Source organism: Mobula hypostoma, chromosome 25 (genome assembly GCF_963921235.1).
Source record: "Mobula hypostoma chromosome 25, sMobHyp1.1, whole genome shotgun sequence".
Taxonomy (NCBI): Eukaryota; Metazoa; Chordata; class Chondrichthyes; order Myliobatiformes; family Myliobatidae; genus Mobula; species Mobula hypostoma.
This window is the reverse complement of record NC_086121.1, coordinates 20003346-20022159: the sequence shown is the minus strand read 5'-3', so window position 1 is coordinate 20022159 and position 18814 is coordinate 20003346. Positions and strand designations below refer to the sequence as shown.

The 18814-nt window shown below is 43.3% G+C and overlaps 1 protein-coding gene across 2 annotated transcripts in view; it reads right to left on the bottom strand.

Annotated features, from left to right (window-relative positions):
- Window positions 1-2073: 2073 nt before the first annotated feature.
- The window catches only part of nol9 (nucleolar protein 9), a 35822-nt gene continuing 19081 nt past the window's right edge, over window positions 2074-18814 (bottom strand). For both annotated transcript variants that reach the window (XM_063033409.1, XM_063033410.1), the window contains exons 6-13: window positions 17501-17597; window positions 17111-17208; window positions 16595-16756; window positions 14623-14914; window positions 13648-13759; window positions 6200-6377; window positions 4409-4542; window positions 2074-3428 (exon numbers count right to left, since the gene is read on the bottom strand). In XM_063033409.1, coding sequence (XP_062889479.1) covers window positions 3306-3428; window positions 4409-4542; window positions 6200-6377; window positions 13648-13759; window positions 14623-14914; window positions 16595-16756; window positions 17111-17208; window positions 17501-17597 — 1196 coding nt within the window. In that variant the 3' untranslated portion in view covers window positions 2074-3305. The remainder of the gene's footprint in view (window positions 3429-4408; window positions 4543-6199; window positions 6378-13647; window positions 13760-14622; window positions 14915-16594; window positions 16757-17110; window positions 17209-17500; window positions 17598-18814) is intronic.

Genomic DNA, 18814 nt, shown 5'->3' with positions numbered 1-18814 from the left:
AACTACAAGGCTAGACTGAGGGCTGCGAATGGGAAGCAAGTTAAATTGTTTCATCTTAGACTGGCACAGAATTTAAACGGAATGGCCTTCTCTGCTGTAAAATTTTACACCTCAGACACTGGAACAAAGAATTGCCACCAGTTTCAGGTGAAGAAAGGCATTCGGCAAATTCACCTTTCAGAGAATTGGTGCCCTTTCTAGGGAATGGTGTGCAAGAGAGACCTTAAATTTTGGTAGTTGCAACTGAATCAGTCAGAGAGGCGATGTTAAAAACAGGAGGGCATAGGTTTAAGATCAGAGGAGGGATACTAGAGGCAACTTTTTTTGTGCAAAGGATGGTGCATTTTTTGAATAGTGGTTGAGGCAGGTAACACTAGCAACATTTAGAAAGGACACAGATAGCAGTTTAGAGAGCTACTGTCCAAACACGGGCAAATTGGAGTAGCTCACTGCACAACACAGTTGGTATGGACGAGTTATGCTGCAAGGTCTGTTACCGCGCAGTGTCTCTATAACTATGGCTAAAAGATGTCACAGCTTTCCTTCACATATTTCTGCATTTGTTCCCAAGGTATTGTGCAAAATGATTTGATGAACGTTATACCGATTGACATGTAACATTCTGCTCCGCAACAGATCCCCGTCCTACCAAATGCAAAGTTCCATCAATAACACTCATTATTCATAGAAATTCCAGGTTCCTAAGTAAGCTAGGCTTATTCAGAAAATTAGAAGGCATGGGATCCAGGGAAGTTTGGCCAGGTGGATTCAGAATTGGCTTGCCTGCAGAAGCAGAGGGTGGTGGTGGAGGGAGTACATTCAGATTGGAGGATTGTGACTAGTGGTGTCCCACAAGGATCTGTTCTGGGACCTCTACTTTTTGTGATTTTTATTAACGACCTGGATGTGGGGATAGAAGGGTGGGTTGGCAAGTTTGCAGACACAAAGGTTAGTGGTGTTGTAGAGAATGTAGAGGATTGTCAAAGATTGCAGAGAGACATTGATAGGATGCAGAAGTGGGCTGAGAAGTGGCAGATGGAGTTCAACTCAGAGAAGTGTGAGGTGGTACACTTTGGAAGGACAAACTCCAAGGCAGAGTACAAAGTAAATGGCAGGATACTTGGTAGTGTGGAGGAGCACAGGGATCTCGGGGTACATGTCCACAGATCTCCGAAAGTTGCCTCACAGGTGGATAGGGTAGTTAAGAAAGCTTATGGGGTGTTAGCTTTCATAAGTCGAGAGATAGAGTTTAAGAGTCGCGATGTAATGATGCAGCTCTATAAAACTCTGGTTAAGTCACACTTGGAGTACTGTGTTCAGTTCTGGTCACCTCACAATAGGAAGGATGTGGAAGCATTGGAAAGGGTACAGAGGAGATTTACCAGGATGCTGCCTGGTTTAGAAAGTATGCATTATGATCAGAGATTAAGGGAGCTAGGGCTTTACTCTTTGGAGAGAAGGAGGATGAGAGGAGACATGATAGAGGTGTACAAGATAATAAGAGGAATAGATAGAGCGGATAGCCAGCGCCTCTTCCCCAGGGCACCACTGCTCAATACAAGAGGACATGGCTTTAAGCTAAGGGGTGGGAAGTTCAAGGGGGATATTAGAGGAAGGTTTTTTACTCAGAGAGTGGTTGGTGCGTGGAATGCACTGCCTGAGTCAGTGGTGGAGGCGGATACACTAGTGAAGTTTAAGAGACTACTAGACAGGTATATGGAGGAATTTAAGGTGGGGGCTTATATGGGAGGCAGGGTTTGAGGGTCGGCACAACATTGTGGGCCAAAGGGCCTGTACTGTGTTCTACTATTCTATGTTCTATGTTCTATTAAACAACGTGCCGAATGAACTCACAAAACAGAAGTCCAAAACCAGAGACTGAACAAAATCTTGACATTGAAGAGAGAAAGATAAAGGACAGAAATATTCTGGAGAGAGAAAAAGAACAGGATCATTTACCTTCATTCATTCGGAGTATTTATGGATAATGCAGTCAGCAATGATTAATACTATTTTAACATACCATGCCCATGCTTACCAGAAAATTTACCAGCACATGTATACAGAGATAAAAATGTAAATTTATTTCACTGCTCTCTGATACTGGGAGAAAACCAAACACCCATCAACAGGGCCATTTAATCTGTGCCATCATACACAGTAAGTGCTAACAGCATGTAAGAGCATATTACAGACATACTCAATTCCGTCCTCACCTATTATTCACAGAGGGATTCTTTCTTGCAGGAATTATGGAACATTTTACCTCCCTCCCAGGCTATTCACCCCTCAAACCTGCTCTGTTGTTTAATTAAATCATGACAGGCCTACATCTTAACTCCAATATTTTTTCACTATATCACTTAATATCTTCAGTTAATAAAAATCAATGGAAACCAGATCTAACATCAATTATGTCTACGGACAAAGATTGAGCAGCCAGATGAAAAAAAATCACATTTATTTAACAAGTTTTTGTTACAATGTACTAACTTCTCATGTTTTGGTCATATTGGATTTAACAATTAGTATGGTGTAAAAGCATCTCCTTGTGCTTACATCCATGACTGCAACAAAGAATAATCTTGGCCCAAGCAGATACAGGTCGAAATTAATGCAATCCAAAGATTGGCACTTGTCATTCTGGCTAAGTAAGATTCATACAAGAGAACAGAATATAATTAGTGAATAAAAACAAGCATTAATACATCAATTTCCCAGAAGTACTTTATCCTCTTTTAGGTACTTTTAAAGGTTAATCACTTTAGTGGGAAATACAAATTTAATTTATACAAAGCTGTCTGCATACAGCAATGTAATAATAATCAGATAAACTGAGGTTCTTAGGTGTTATCTCAATGATAAAATCTGGCCAGAACAATGGGCAAGGGGGAGGGTAGGCAGCAGGATCCAGCTTTGTTTCAAGTAGTGCCAAAGCATTTTTGAATGTTCCCTTAAGAAATGTAACAATCAACATCTGCACATTTGCGAAAACAAAACCAGAACAGAAGTTACAGTACCGAGTGACCCTTTATTAAAACAAATGCTTGGTCTCAAATTTTAAAGAACTCCGATTCAATTCTGGAACAAACTACATCCTGACAGACTGGAAGTAGGAGTGAGAAAAGGAAGAATAAACAGGATGTAGCCCAAAACTGATTTTGTAAAGGGTCTGCAGGCTCTTCTATCCACCACTCTGTGCCCCTTGTACTAAACCCATCCCCAAACTAAGGCACAACGCCTATTAAACCGCAGTACATTTCCACCCTCCTCATTATTTAAACATACATAGGCATTCTCCTCCATTAAGACACAGCTTTAGGATGCTCACGCCTCCTCAAAGGAGGACAAGCTTTAATCTTTCCAGCTCCAGAAATAGCGAAAGAATAGTCAGATGTCAAATATGGCACCTCTCCCGTCACGCCAGGCTGAAAAGGAAACAAAGACAGTCAAAAATGAGGCTTGGGGGAATCCGCAACAATCTCTTGGGCCATCATTTCCAGCCTTTAGACTATTCTAGGTCACTGCACCACTACATAAGACGTTAAATATGACCATCATCGAAAACCTACTTCTGATTTACTGTGACTTCTCTCCCATTCTTGTCAATCACCTTGCCTTTTGATGAGTCACAGGAGCTGAGGGCGTGGGGAAGGATAACCAAAAGTGCAAATGATAGTGTCCTCACCAAGAACACACATCTCACCTTCTGCACCAGTCCAAACCCTTCCCCAACCACAGAAGTTTAAGTTTATTCCATAGTGCTCTGTACTCACTCCTCTAGGTTGAGACAACTTGTGATGGAGGTCTACTGTTGTTGCTGCTCCACGCTCTTGTGATACCATAAGAATGCAACGTACACCAGACTACATAGCATTTGTACGTTTGTATATGGACATGGATTTTCCCCATGGTCTCTTTCTTCCTCCTCCCTCCCTCAATCCAAAGACAAAATATGGAATATCTTTGCTGCATGATCACCAAGTTAACCTAACCAAATAAAGGCACCCCTTTTATCCTTGATATAACATGCCACATTAGCAGTTCTTGAAATGAGACACCAATCGTATAATACATCATATGACATATATCTCACATATAGAACACACATAACATATGATATCATATGATATATATGACATGTATCAGTTCCACCCAAAAGTTATTACACAACTTCAACATGTACCAGAAGCTCAAAGGATATACCACCCAATATACTGCCAATTAACAATGAATAATACATAACCATATACAATCAATTCATCCCCAAGTATCAAATATATTCCAGCATAAGATTCCAAATTTCCTTGCATAGTAACATGACCCTCAATAATAATCACAGATAAGTGTAAGACTTTCACTCTGCAATCTGCATCCTCTGACGTTTGCTGCCCAAGGCACCACTTACCTGGTTTCTGAAGACAGTATGGGGGATGGTGACTGCCCCCACAAGCAAACAATTCACCTGCTTCAGCTTTGCCACGGGAACTGACGTCAGTATGTAATACAATCTCTTTTCCAAGTTAATGCCACGTATGATTCCTATGGAGAGAGGATCTAAATTTAGACCCAAATGCAAGACACCTAAATTTCTAAAGTCAAAGTTGTACCTAACTTAATTTGTCCACTTTATTGTGGCTCTGTACAGTGGGTTCCAATGCATAAATTTCACAAAGAAGGGAGATGGTTGACAGCACTGGAGAAAAGTAAGTCTCTGAGCAGGCACTGAAGTAAGATTTAAAGCCACATTACAGCAGTATGGTGCCAAGGGTCAGCCTTAAATGGCAGTTGTTAGGAATCGCTCTTCCACAAAGTGGACCGAATGTGTATACATTGAAAAGTAGGTGGGATCTTTCAGGGCAAATGAATGCTTGAGCACACCAGTCACATATCACTGCTCCTTCCAGCTTCTGGATATAAGTGCCCGAGGAAAGATCAGTCTACAGCTGATCAGGCAGACCCCACATTGAATAGAGCCTTTGCCACCGTAAATGGCTGGCTCTATCGTCATTTGTTCAGTGTCATTCCTACCAATCACCCAGGAAGATTAAAGAGCACTGCAAAGCTTTTATTCCACAATGTCAGTTATAAAGTCTATTTGTTAGATTAATTCCTTAAAGTTTGCCTTGATTTATTCTTGGCTTGGATCTATGACTGTTCCCAACTGAGAACACAAGAATACCACTGCATCAGTACACTGAGGGACAAATTTGCGAAATACATATTCTGCAACAGAAGGAGAAGTGACCCTGTACAACAAATAAATTAAATAGCAGATAATGAAAACAATGTTGTCCAGGTGTAGGCCAGGCCCGGGACAGTCTGAAAGCCACTTCAGACTAAACCTGATTACAATGGCCAGGAGACACAGTTTGCCTTCTGTTATTCAATAGTTCAGTGAATTTTTGGTAGTGAAGGCAGTCCACTGAAGCAACAGCCAGGAGATTCCCCTGTGATGATCAGAAGATCGGCAAGTTAAGCATATTTGCCCATCTTTCAATAAGAAAAACACATAGAAGTAACGGCTGGCTACGCTGTGTAACATATGCACTTTAACAGTACTTGGAACATGCTTGCATTGCAACTTTGCTTAGATAGTAGCACTCTTGTCAGGTAAGCAGTTTCAGATACTAGAGCAGAAAGTTAAGAATTTGCCCTACTATAAATAATAAGCTCCAGTCCTTTAGTCTACTCACATGAAATCACATCTTCCAGTAATGTGGCTAACATTTCTTTCATATTCAAAATAATTCTGGGGGAAAATACTGCCAATTTTGACCACATAACACTGATGAGTACCCTTCATGATCCTAACATATCCATACAGTGCATCAGAGATACATCAATGAACTAGAACTGATCATTTAGCTTTACTATTGGTGGTTATTTATTTATTTAGAGATACAGCATAAAACAAGGGCTTCTGGCTCAACGAGCCATACCACCCAGCAGCAAACCTATTTAATGCTAACCTAAGCACAGGATAATTTACAATGAGCAATTAATGTACTAACTAGCATGTCTCTGGACTCTGGGAGGAAACTGGAGCACCTGGAGAAAACCTAACGGTCACAGGGAGAACGTACAAACTCCTTACAGGCGGTGCCAGAATTGAACTCTCTAACTCTGGCAGTGAGGTGGTGAGGAGTGTTTTTGATTTGTAGCACGTGATGTGGTGCCAGGTTCTCTCCATACTTACCAACACCAAAACAATCACATACTGGAGCCTGCGAGAGTAGCACAGGTCCATCTGCGTGGGAGTTGACACCACCTGATATTCTGCACAGGCCCACCACACTGGCATTGGCTGCATATAAGATATGGGTGGGAGTCACATCACAATGTAATACATGGAGCGCAACAGCATTAAATGGCACCTAGGGGGGGAAAGTATCCATTTTTAGTAAAAAAGTAAACAGAGACTACACAGACAACTCCAAACACCACCCACTGCAACTGGAATCTGGAAAAATTAAACTTAAAAAGTAGTGCAAAAAAAAATACTGGGTTAGTGCACATGGACTGATTGTCCATTCAATGGATTCATTGTTCCTTCGACTTCACCCTCCTGAAGTCCTCAATCAATCCCTTGGTCTTACTGATGTTGAGTGCAAGATCGTTGTTGCCTCTCCACTGACCTATCTCGCTCCTGTTACTCCTAGTCACTATCCGAAGTTCTGTCAACAATAGTTGTGTCATCGGCAAATTTAGAGATGCTGTCTGGGCTATGTCTGGTCATAGGTGTAGACTGAGTAGAGAGTGGGCTAAACACACATCCTTGTGGTGCACCAGAGCTGACTGTCAGCAAGGAGATGCCATTTTCAATTCTCACGCACTGTGGTTTCCCAGTGAGAGAGTCAAGGATCCATTTGCAGAGGAAGGTAAAGGCCCAGGATGTGGAGCTTGTTGATTAAGTTGAAGATATGAATGTATTGGACACTGAGTTATAATCAATAAACATCAGCCTGACATAGGCATTGCTATTGTCCAAGGCAGAGTGGAGGGCCAGTGACAGTCAACCTGCTGTAGACCTATGGTGGCAACAGGCAAATGACAGAGGGTCCAGGGGTTCTTCATAGGCAAGAGTTGAACCTGGCCATGACGAACCTCTCAAAGCACTTCATCACAGTAGATGTGAGTGCAACTGAGTGATAATAGTTGAACCAGGTCACCTTGCTCCTCTTGGGCACTGGTATCATTGTCACCCTTTGAAGCAGTGGGAACCTCCAACTGGAACAGTGAGAGATTAAAGATGTCTTGGAGCACTCCCGCCAGTTAGTTAGCACAGGTTTTCAGTGCCCTACCAGGTACACCATCAAGGCCTGACACCTTGTGAGGGTTCACTTGACAGATGTTTTGACATCAGCCTCCAAGATAGAGATCACAGTGTCACCAAATTCTGCAAGGATTATCACAGGTATGAATTTATTCTCCCTTTCAAAGTGTGAATAAAAGGTGCTAAGCTCATCTGGGAGTGAAGCATCACAGCCATTCATGACGTTAGGTTTTGCTTTGTAGGAACTAATGGCCTGCAAACCCTGCCAGAGCCAACGTGCATCCTATTCTGTCTCTACTTCAATTGGAATTGCTTTTTTGCTCTTAAAATAGCCTTCAGTAGGTCACGTAGAAACATAGAAAACATACAGCATAATACAGGCCCTTTGGCCCACAAAGCTGTGCCAAACATGTCCCTATCTTAGAACAACCTAGGCTTTACCCATAGACTTCTATTTTTCTAAGCACCACGTAGCCATCCAGGATCTCTTAAAAGACCCTATGGTTTCCGCCTCTAGCACTGCCGCCGGCAGCCCATTCCAAGCATTCACCACTCTCTGCGTAAAAAACTTACCCCTGACATCTCCTCTGTACTTACTTCCAAGCATCTTAAAACTATGCCCTCTCGTGTTAGCCATTTCAGCCCTGGGGAAAAGCCTCTGACTATCCACACTATCAATGCCTCTCATTATCTTGCACACCTCTATCAGGTCACCTCTCATCCTCTGTCGCTCCAAGGAGAAAAGGCCGAGTTCACTCAACCTATTCTCATAAGGCATGTTCCCCAATCCAGGCAACATCCATGTAAATCTCCTCTGCACCCTTTCTATGGTCCTTCCTGTAGTGTGGCGACCAGAACTGAGCACAGTACTCCAAGTGAGGTCTGACCAGGGTTCTATATAGCTGCAACATTACCTCTCGGCTCTTAAACTCAATCGCACGATTGATGAAGGCCAATGCACCGTATGCATTCTTAACCACAGAGTCAACCTGCATAACAGCTTTGAGTGTCCTATGGACTCGGACCCCATGATCCCTCTGATCTTCCACACTGCCAAGAGTCTTATCATTAATGCTATATTCTGCCATCATATTTGACCTACCAAAATGAACCACTTCGCACTTATCTGGGTTGAACTCCATCTGCTACTTCTTAGCCAGTTTTGCATCCTATCAATGTCCCATTGTAACCCCTGACAGCCCTCCACACTATCCACAACACCTCCAACCTTAGTGTCATCAGCAAATTTACTAATCCATCCCTCCACTTCCTCATCCAGGTCATTTATAAAAATCACAAAGAGAAGGGGTCCCAGGAGAGATCCCTGAGGCACACCACTGGTCGCTGGCCTCCATGCAGAATATGACCCGTCTACAACCACTCTTTGCCTTCTGTGGGCAAGCCAGTTTTGGACCCACAAAGCAAAGTCCCCTTGGATCTCATGCCTCCTTACTTCCTCAAAAAGCCTTACATGAGGTACCTTATCAAATGCCTTGCTAAAATCCATGTACACTACATCTACAGCTCTACCTTCATCAATATCTTTAGTCACATCCTCAAAAAATTCTATCAGGCTCGTAAGGCACGACCTGCCTTTGACAAAGCCATGCTGACTATTCCTAATCATATTATGCTGCTCCAAAATGTTCATAAATCCTGCCTCTCAGGATCTTCTCCATCAACTTACCAACCACTGAAGTAAGACTCACTGGCTATAATTTCCTGGGCTATCCCTACTCCCTTTCTTGAATAAGGGAACAACATCCACAACCCTCCAATCCTCCGGAACCTCTCCCGTCCTCAATGGTGATGCAAAGATCATTGCCAGAGGCTCAGCAATCTCCTCCCTTGCTTCCCACAGTAGCCTGGGGTACATCCCGTCTGGTCCCAGTGACTTATCCAACTTGATGCTTTCCAAAAGCTCCAGCACATCCTCTTCCTTAATATCTACATTCTCAAGATTTTCAGTCCACTGCAAGTCATCCCTACAATCGCTAAGATCCTTTTCCGTAGTGAATACTGAAGCAAAGTATTCATTAAGTACCTCTGCTATCTCCTCTGGTTCCATACACACTTTTCCACTGTCACATTTGATTGGTCCTATTCTCTCACGTCTTATCCTCTTGCTCTTCACATACTTGTAAAATGTCTTGGGGCCTTCCTTAATCTTGTCCGCCAATGCCTTCTCATGGCCCCTTCTGGCCCTCCTAATTGCTTTTTTAAGCTCCTTCCTTCTAGTCTTATAATCTTCTAGATCTCTATCATTACCTAGTTTTTTTAACCTTTTATAAGCTCTTCTTTTCTTCTTGACTAGATTTACAACAGTCTTTATACACCACGGATCTTGTACCCTACCATCCTTTCCATGTTTCATTGGAACGTACCTACTCAGAACCCCATGCAAATATCTCCTGAACATTTGCCACATTTCTGCCGTACATTTCCCTGAGAACATCTGTTTCCAATTTATGCTTCCAAGTTCCTCCCTGATAGCCTCATACTTCCCCCTTACTTCAATTAAATGTTTCCCTAACTTGTCTGTTCCTATCCCTCTCCAATGCTATGGTAATGGAGATAGAATTGTGATCACTATCTCCAAAATGCTCTCCCACTGAGAGACCTGATACCTGACCAGGTTCATTTCCCAATACCAGATCAAGTACAGCCTCTCCTCTTGTAGGCTTATCTACATATTGTGTCAGGAAACCTTCCTGAACACACCTAACAAACTCTACCCCATCTAAACCCCTCACTCTAGGGAGATGCCAATCAATATTTGGGAAATTAAAAAATCTCCCACTACAACAACTCTGTTATTATTACTCCTTTCCAGAATCTATCTCCCTATCTGCTCCTTGATGTCCCTATTACTATTGGGTGGTCTTTAAAAAACACCCAGTAGAGTTATTGACCCCTTCCTCTTCCTTCCACCCACATAGACTCCGTAGACAACCCCTCCGTGACTTCCTCCTTTTCTGCAGCCGTGACACTATTTCTGATCAATAGTGCCACACTCTTTTGCCTCCCTCCCTGTCCTTTCTGAAACATCTAAAGCCTGGCATTTGAAGTAGCCATTCCTGCCCCTGCACCATCCAAGTCACAACATGATAGCTCCAAGTGCTGATCCACGCTCTAATCTCATCCGCTTTATTCATGATACTCCTCGCATCAAAATAGACACATCTCAAACCATCAGACTGAGCGTGTCCCTTCTCTATCACCCGCCTATCCTCCCTTTCGCACTGTCTCCAAGCTTTCTCTATTGGTGAGCCAACCTCCCTTTCCTCTGTCACTTCGGTTCAGTTCCCATGCCTCAGCAATTCTAGTTTAAACTCTCCCCGGTAGCCTTAGCCAACCCAACCTTCCCACCAGGATACTGGTCCCCCTCAGATTCAAATGCAACCCGTCCTTTATGTACAACAAGTCACACCTGCCCAAGAAGAGGTCCCAGTGATCCAGAAATCTGAATCCCTGCTCCCTGCTCCAATCCCTCAGCCACGCATTTTCCCTCCACCCCACTCTATTCCTATACTCACTGTCACGTGACACAGGCAGTAATCCCAAGATTACTACCTTTGAGGTCCTGCTTCTCAGCTTCTTTCCTAACTCCCTGTAGTCTGTTTTCAGGACCTCTTCCCTTTTCCTACCTATGTCGTTGGTACCAATATGTACCATGACCTCTGGCTGTTCTCCTTCCCACTTCAAGATATCGTGGACTCGAGCAGAAACATCTGGACCCTGGCACCTGGGAGGCAAACTACCATCCGCGTTACTTTCCTGAGTCCACAGAGTCACCTGTCTGACCCGGTAACTATAGAGTACCCTATCTCTGCTGCCATCCTGTTCCTTTCCCTACCCTTCTGAGCCACAGGGCCAGACTCTGTGCCAGAGGCACGACCACTGTTGCTTCCCCCAGGTAGGCCGTCTCCCCCAGCAGTACTCAAGCAGGAATACTTATTGTTAAGGGGGACAGCCACTGGGGCTCTCTCTAGTACCTGCTTCTTGCCCTTCCCTCTCCTGACTGTTTCCCACTTCTCTGTCTCTTGTGGTCCCAGGGTGACTACCTGCCTGTAGCTCCTCCTATCTATCACCTCCTCACTCTCCCTGAGCAGATGAAGGTCATCAAGCTGCAGTTCCAGTTCCCTAACGCAGTCCCTAAGGAGCTGCAGCTTGACGCACCTGGTGCAGATGTGGTCGTCCAGGAGGCCGGGAGTCTCCAGAACCTCCCACATCTGACACCGAGCACAGAAAACCAGCCTCACACATATAATCTCTGTCTTTATTTCAAACAGATAACCTACCTGGCCTCAACTCTTTATCGCCGAAGCCCCGTTGAGCCAAAGCCTTCCTATTCTGTCTCCCACTACTCTGTCACCCGCTCCTCTGATGCTCATTCTGTAAATCTGTCTTCCTTTTGAACTCTTCCTGCTGTTCTCACTGGCCGACCTCCACGTGCTTACACAGTTGTGCCCCGTTCAAACTGCTGAAGAAATAAACATTACCTTTTCAACTCTGCTCGCTTTTAAACTCTTCCCGATGTTCTCACTGGCCGACCTCCACGCACTTGCACAGTCGTGCCCCGTTCAAACCGCTGAAGAAATAACATCTGAACTTCTTGTCCAGTTCTGGATCAACAGTCTCAAATGCCACAGATCTAGCCCTCAGCAGACTACGAATCTCCTGGTTCATCCATGGCTTGTGGTTCGGGTATGTCCGATAAATTCTCAAAGCACACACTCATTCACACAGGGTCTTTATGAAGTTGGTCACAACTGTGTATTCATTCAGATTCAAAGATGAATCCCTGAATATTGCCACGTCCACCAACTCAAAGCAGTCCTGTAAGTGCTCCTACACCTCCCTTGGCCACTGGTGCTGTGGTCCCCAGTCTCTGCCTGGGAGTAGTTGTACAGCCAGGCGATCAAAGCCAGGAATAGGAGAAGATGGCGGTGCGCGGCCACTTCAGTGGTGATGTCTGTTATCTGTCAAGTAGGGGACCATGCACAATTCTGATTTGATGGAGACAGACGTGAGAGCACGGAGGAACATCTGGAAAACTTCTGAAATGCCCGCTTCGCTGCCGCTGCTACTGTGTGGTAACCGGAATTTCCGGAGCAGAAGGCCCCGAAATCCTCAGCTTTGCGTGTTTCGGTGGCTGGGGCTAGGTCGAAGGCGCTCGGCAGAGCATGGGACTCGGGAGGCTGTATCAGAGAGGCTGGTCAGAAGCTTGAAGTTTTCGGACGGATGGACCCAGTGTCGGCTGTGGTCGGCTGCTTCCAAGGCATCGGCAAGTTGACGGTGCCTGGAGGTTTATGGCAGGGAGTTTCTCCCTTTTGCCGCCTGCTATCGGGGACTCGGGAGTCGATCGATTCGGGGACTTTTGAGACTTTATTTACCGTGCCCATGGTTTGTTCTTCATCAAATTATGGTATTGTTTTGCACTGCTGTAACTATATGTTATAATTATGATTATGTGGTTCTGTCAGTGTTAGTCTTTGGTTTGTCCTGTTTTCTGTGATATCACTCTGGAGGAACATTGTATCATTTCTTAATGCATGTATGCATTTCCAAATGACAATAAAAGAGGAGCAACACACATAAAAGTTGCTGGTGAACGCAGCAGGCCAGGCAGCATCTCTAGGAAGAGGTGCAGTCAACGTTTCAGGCCGAGACCCTTCGTCAGGACTAACTGAAGGAAGAGTGAGTAAGGGATTTGAAAGTTGGAGGGGGAGGGGGAGATCCAAAATGATAGGAGAAGACAGGTGGGGGAGGGATGGAGGCAAGAGCTGGACAGGTGATAGGCAAAAGGGATATGAGAGGATCATGGGACAGGAGGTCCAGGAAGAAAGACGGGGGGGGGGGGAACTGGGACCCAGAGGATGGGCAAGGGGTATATTCAGAGGGACAGAGGGAGAAAAAGGAGAGTGAGAGAAAGAATGTGTGTATAAAAATAAGTAACAGATGGGGTACGAGGGGGAGGTGGGGCATTAGTGGAAGTTAAAGAAGTCGATGTTCATGCCATCAGGTTGGAGGCTACCCATACGGAATATAAGGTGTTGTTCCTCCAGCCTGAGTGTGGCTTCATCTTTACAGTAGAGGAGGCCGTGGATAGACATGTCAGAATGGGAATGGGATGTGGAATTAAAATGTGTGGCCACTGGGAGATCCTGCTTTCTCTGGCGGACAGAGCGTAGGTGTTCAGCAGAACTTTTATGTGTGTTGCTTGAATTTCCAGCATCTGCAGAATTCCTGTTGTTTGCGACAATAAAAGAGGACTAAGTGTTCTCATAATCTAAAAAAATCTTTCAAAGTGTGGACATTGGATGGGTTTGGGGTAAGTAAAAACAAACTAGTTATGGAACGACAATTACCTGATACGGCAGCATACGATGCAAGGACAAGGGGTGGCCGATGTCCAAAGGCTGCAGGTGGCTGAAAGAGCCCAGAAGAGCCAAATCTCTCAGCACGTTGCTGCGGTATTTTCTGGGAGGAAAAGAAAAATTAATTATTAGCAGATTCAAAAGAGTGTAAGGACAGGAAGATTCGGTAGTTATCTATACTGCATCCAACACAGTAGCTATACTTGTATCAGGGATCTAATACTAGAATCACAAAAGATATCCATTGGAAAAAACCAACAGGTTTTTTTTCCTCCTTGAAAAGAGAAACTAAGGGGTGATTTCGGGGATTTTGAAACTATATATGGCAGTAAAAACTATATAATTATAGAAAAGCAATGGCATAAATGTTTGAAAGTAAACTAGGTTAACAGGAGCATGAAGACAGCATATTGTAAAGCCAATATTGTTAGCAAATGAAGGATGGAGAAAATGCAGGAAATATTTTGTTAACCCTAATATGCATCAGTTGGGCTAGTTATCTCATTATTATCTGAATACTCTGAGTAAGCATATTTGAAATATCATCTCAACTGAAACACGTCTCTTTAGCAAACAACTGTCTTGCCAACTAATAATCTCACAAGCATGCATTCACTCAAATATTCAATGGTTCCATGACTCATAGATAAGACTAGGTAGGGGCTTCACACACGGAAATAACCACAATTTATTGTGGTTATTTCAACATGTGAAGAAGTGGAAATGGTTATGTAACAAAGGAAAAGAAACTTCAAACAATAACTTTAAGCCTTCTGGGTGGTAGAGGTTGCAGATTTGTTTCTAGCTTTCTGAAAGACTTTGGTCATTGCTCCATCGTAGAAAATAGCTAGTGTCCTACACATTTACTGTACAGTTTATAGAGTGAATGGATGCTTATATTCTTGTTAGGGGCTTATAGTAATGTGAAGACATTGAAATAATGTAGTTAATTTTTTTTTAACTTACAAACAGCTCCCATCTTCCACTCCAGGAAACTCAGAATGAATGTACATCAATTTGTGCCCCTGGAGTCCCACATGCATTTGCATTTCCTCATCCAATGAACTTGGGGATGTCCTGAGGTCAACAGGCTTTTGCTGGATTTGGTGCTTCCCCTTGGTTTGCCACCCAGTTGCTGTCTGCACAAATTCCGATGTAAGAAGCACAGAGTCCTGGCTTCCCCTAGTGTTGACAAGCTGCACTACATGTGTTGGGGCCAAGAGCCGAATCAGATCGACCAAAACAGACAACCCTAATCCTGTTGAAGAGAAAGAGAGGCAGGTTGTGATACAAGATCAGATGGATTTGTAGAGAATTAACTGAGACTAAATGCATGGGAATTTCCTCTAAGATGTATAATGGCTAGCATACATGAATTTGACATGATTATCAAATACCACAAATTAACACCTTCCTCTAACCAGAAATTGTCAAAAGGTGGTCTTAAATTTAACATCAGAATCAAAAACTGAATAAAAGGAACATAAAAGTGAAGTTACCAAAAGATACTGCTGAGTTCAAGTTTCAAAATTATTCTCACGCTTACCTTTAAAATGAATGTGAAGGTATTCAGATCACCATAAGATGACAATAGTGGCAGGTGATGACATAATTGCAAAGTATATTCAGTTCCAGATGAAAATGTCTGGCAGCAGCAATATATGCATACAATGGTTTGACATTTATTCTAATGACAATGGTAAATGCTGCCAGCTACTTGGGATAAACAAAAACTGTGTATATGGTAAGGATTGTAACATATTATGGGTGTATGGGGTATCCAGCGATAAGTAGCACTTCTGGTAACAGGGCTCGTCATAACCATTCTGAGGCAGCTCATTCACCTTTGGTCCCCATTGGACATCCAGCTCTCACCTATGGCTCCAAGTAACTGCTTGTACGCGATAGTGACCACATCCCGGTCCATTGCTTCGACAGGCAGGCTAAACCAGCAAAGGGTAGCCGGTATGCCTCATACCCTGGTGAGACAGGGACATGCCTGACCTAGCCTGCAAAGTCAGTTTTAGCCGACGGCGGATGAGATCAACAGTCGGGTCCAACAGCCTGAAAGGTTCTACAACACTCCATGGAGAGTGAAGGGCAGGAGAAGACGCAGTAGTTATATGGTCATCCACTGCAACCAAGGAAGACCCCACACATGACGACTACTTGTACCACTGGACCAGGACTTCCGAGGTTGAGAGAATGGTGCTATCACAGTGCAATGGCTTTTCCACTTCAAAAACTCTCCCACACAGGTTTCTTACTGTCATTATCGAACATGACAGACGACCGGCTGTGTGATACTAAATAGGTAAATTATGCAAACTCGTTGTCTTTGGCATTCTTAGTCCAAAACACTGGATGAGAACGAGGGTTACAATCTAATATATCAAAGAATCTTCACCTCATGTGTAAATGGAAGGCAATAGTACACTTGAACTGCTGGAGAAGATGGGTTTTAATCATTGGAAAGAAACCAATCCCAATATCCAGATTTCTGGACGGCCACAGAGTGCAGAGGTTATGCTGCTGTCTTACAGATTCAGCCCCATGGGTTTGACCCTGATCCCTAGTTCTTTCTGCTTGGAGCTTACACTCTTCCATACCCCTCCCCCCACGATGGTGTAGGTTTCCCATACGGACACCAATTTCTCCAACATCCTAAAGACGTGGCTGATAATTAATTGCCAATTGTAAACTATCCCTTATATAGCTGAGAGGTACAAGTTTTGGGCAAGTCAGTGGGAATTGATTATAGGAAATACGTGGGAGATTATTCTGAGTAACAGCACAACACAGTAACAAGATACTTGATTGACCAAATGTCCTCTTTCTGCACTGTGAGAATTTACTAAAAAAGACTTGAGGATATGACCTAAAGGATCAAATGAAAATTCATCACCAATACATTAGTTTGTACTGCAAGCTTTCTGACCTTTGATCCAGCCCATGGTGTTTATGATCAGTGGAGTTTCTTTCTTGTACTCTGCATAGAGATACCTCACAACTTCCATATATCGATCTGGGTCCTGGTCACAGAGTACATTACCATAATATACCATTTTACGGGGTTCACACTGGTGCATGTAAGGTGGACCTATTAAAAAAAAAGTTAAAAAGAATGTGGGAAAACAAAGAACATGCATGGAAGCAAGGAAACAGTCAAGATACAAGCAAGGGAGTACGAGTACAAGGTGGTAATGCATGCATAAGAAACTTATGTGGAGGTGGAGGAATAAGAGGGTCTGGGTAAAGAACAAAGAAGCAAAGAGCAACCCATCAAATGTATCCTCCAACACAGCTAAAATAAAAGTAGGCTGCTTGTATTCTAAGTGATGGAACTTAGGCATGACATTATCTACTCCCTGAGCATTTAGTCCAAGAAGATTCTATTTAATCACAGTATATCTCAAAGCATACCTGCCTCAGCTTTGTTCAGTTGTGTACTTACTGAAAACAGGCCTGGTCACCAAATGTAACGCCATGCAACCAGGGGGACTAAATTCTGTCTGACCTATGTCAAGTTCCAGAAACTCTACACATGGAATGCTGTGGGATGAAGAGAAATATACCATAATAATGTTTCTCTGCTATCTCCTTAGAGAGATACAATTCATAAAAAGAACAACAGCTTTTAGTATTTTAGAACACATAGCATACTATGCTTCTTTGCTCAATAAATTATTTAAATATCTGTGAGCATTCAACACAAGACACAGGAGGATCAGTGCAGAGATATTCTATCATGTCTGCAGCTAAAAAATTCACATTCTAATGATAGAACTGTGCAAATATTTCCTATCATTTAAAGGATAATACCAGATGAAGTCTGAAAACTTACTGGTTCAGAAGTGAATTCATGAGATGTCTGTTGAATGTCGACTTCCCTACGTTCTTCCCTCCACATGTCAAGATGACAGGACAGCCATTGTCATCTTCTAAAACAGAACCACATATACTACATTACATAACAAGACCAGAGATTTAATCGTATAACATAATGACTCTGCTACAGTCGACTTAAATTACATTGAGAGATGGTAATAATTCTTTTCTGGCTCAATATACACTGCAACAGCAGTCAACGACTTCACAATTTCAGCATCATTCTAACAACTTTCCACGGCTGCACCATTAAGATTGTCTGGCTGCATCATCCTGTGATTATGGAAGCTATAAGGCATTGGGCTGCAAGACCCTATAGCAGCGGTCCCCAACCTCTGGACCGCGGACCTATACATTGCCACGAAGAATGCAGCGGTGGCCAGGACGCACCCAGCACATCTTTAAGAAAAAAGCCGAAATAAACTGCCCTACAGGGGATAGTAGAAACCACTGAGTATCATAGATGTTTCCCTACCACACCTCCATTTATGATACTTACTGGGAGCGTTTTATACAAATGGCCTGAAGCTTTGCTGAGGGCCCTTTACCACCCATCCCACAATCTCTTTGACCCACTACAGTCGGGAAGGAGGTTCATGGACAGCAGGACTAGAACTGTCAAACTGGGTGACAGCTTCTTCCCTCAGTCTGTGAGGCTAATGGATACCCTGCCACCACCGAGGTCTCATCACTAGAACAGCAAGCTGTTAACTATACTGTTTAATGTTTACTGTTTGAATGATAGTTATTAACTTACTTCTGGTAACATTTTGTTTTATGTGCTGTGTATTATGTTTTGTGGGTGCATGTGGACCAGAGGAACGTTGTTTGGTTTGGTTCAGTAAGATGACAATAAACTTCAACATGAACTTGATCAAGATCATGGCTAATATGACCACAACCTCAACTCCCCATTCCTGTCAAACCCCGATAATCTTTCATCCCTTACTTATCAAGAATCTATGTTGTTCTCCTTAAAACATTCAAGGAATCTGCTTCTACAATCCTTTGAGAAAGAGTTTGAAAGACTCACAGCCCCCACCCCAACCCTGTGAGAGAAAAAAAATAAACTGTGTTATATATCTGTACTAAATAAGTGGTTCCCTTATTTTACAAAAGTAACACCCAATTCAGGGTGGTGAACTTATGGCATGCTTGCACAAGATGGCACACGCAAAAAACTTGTTTACTATTATAGCAGAGACAGATTGAAATAAATGAAGTATTTTTCAGGATAAGTTCATTTATCACATGTACAGCAAACCATATA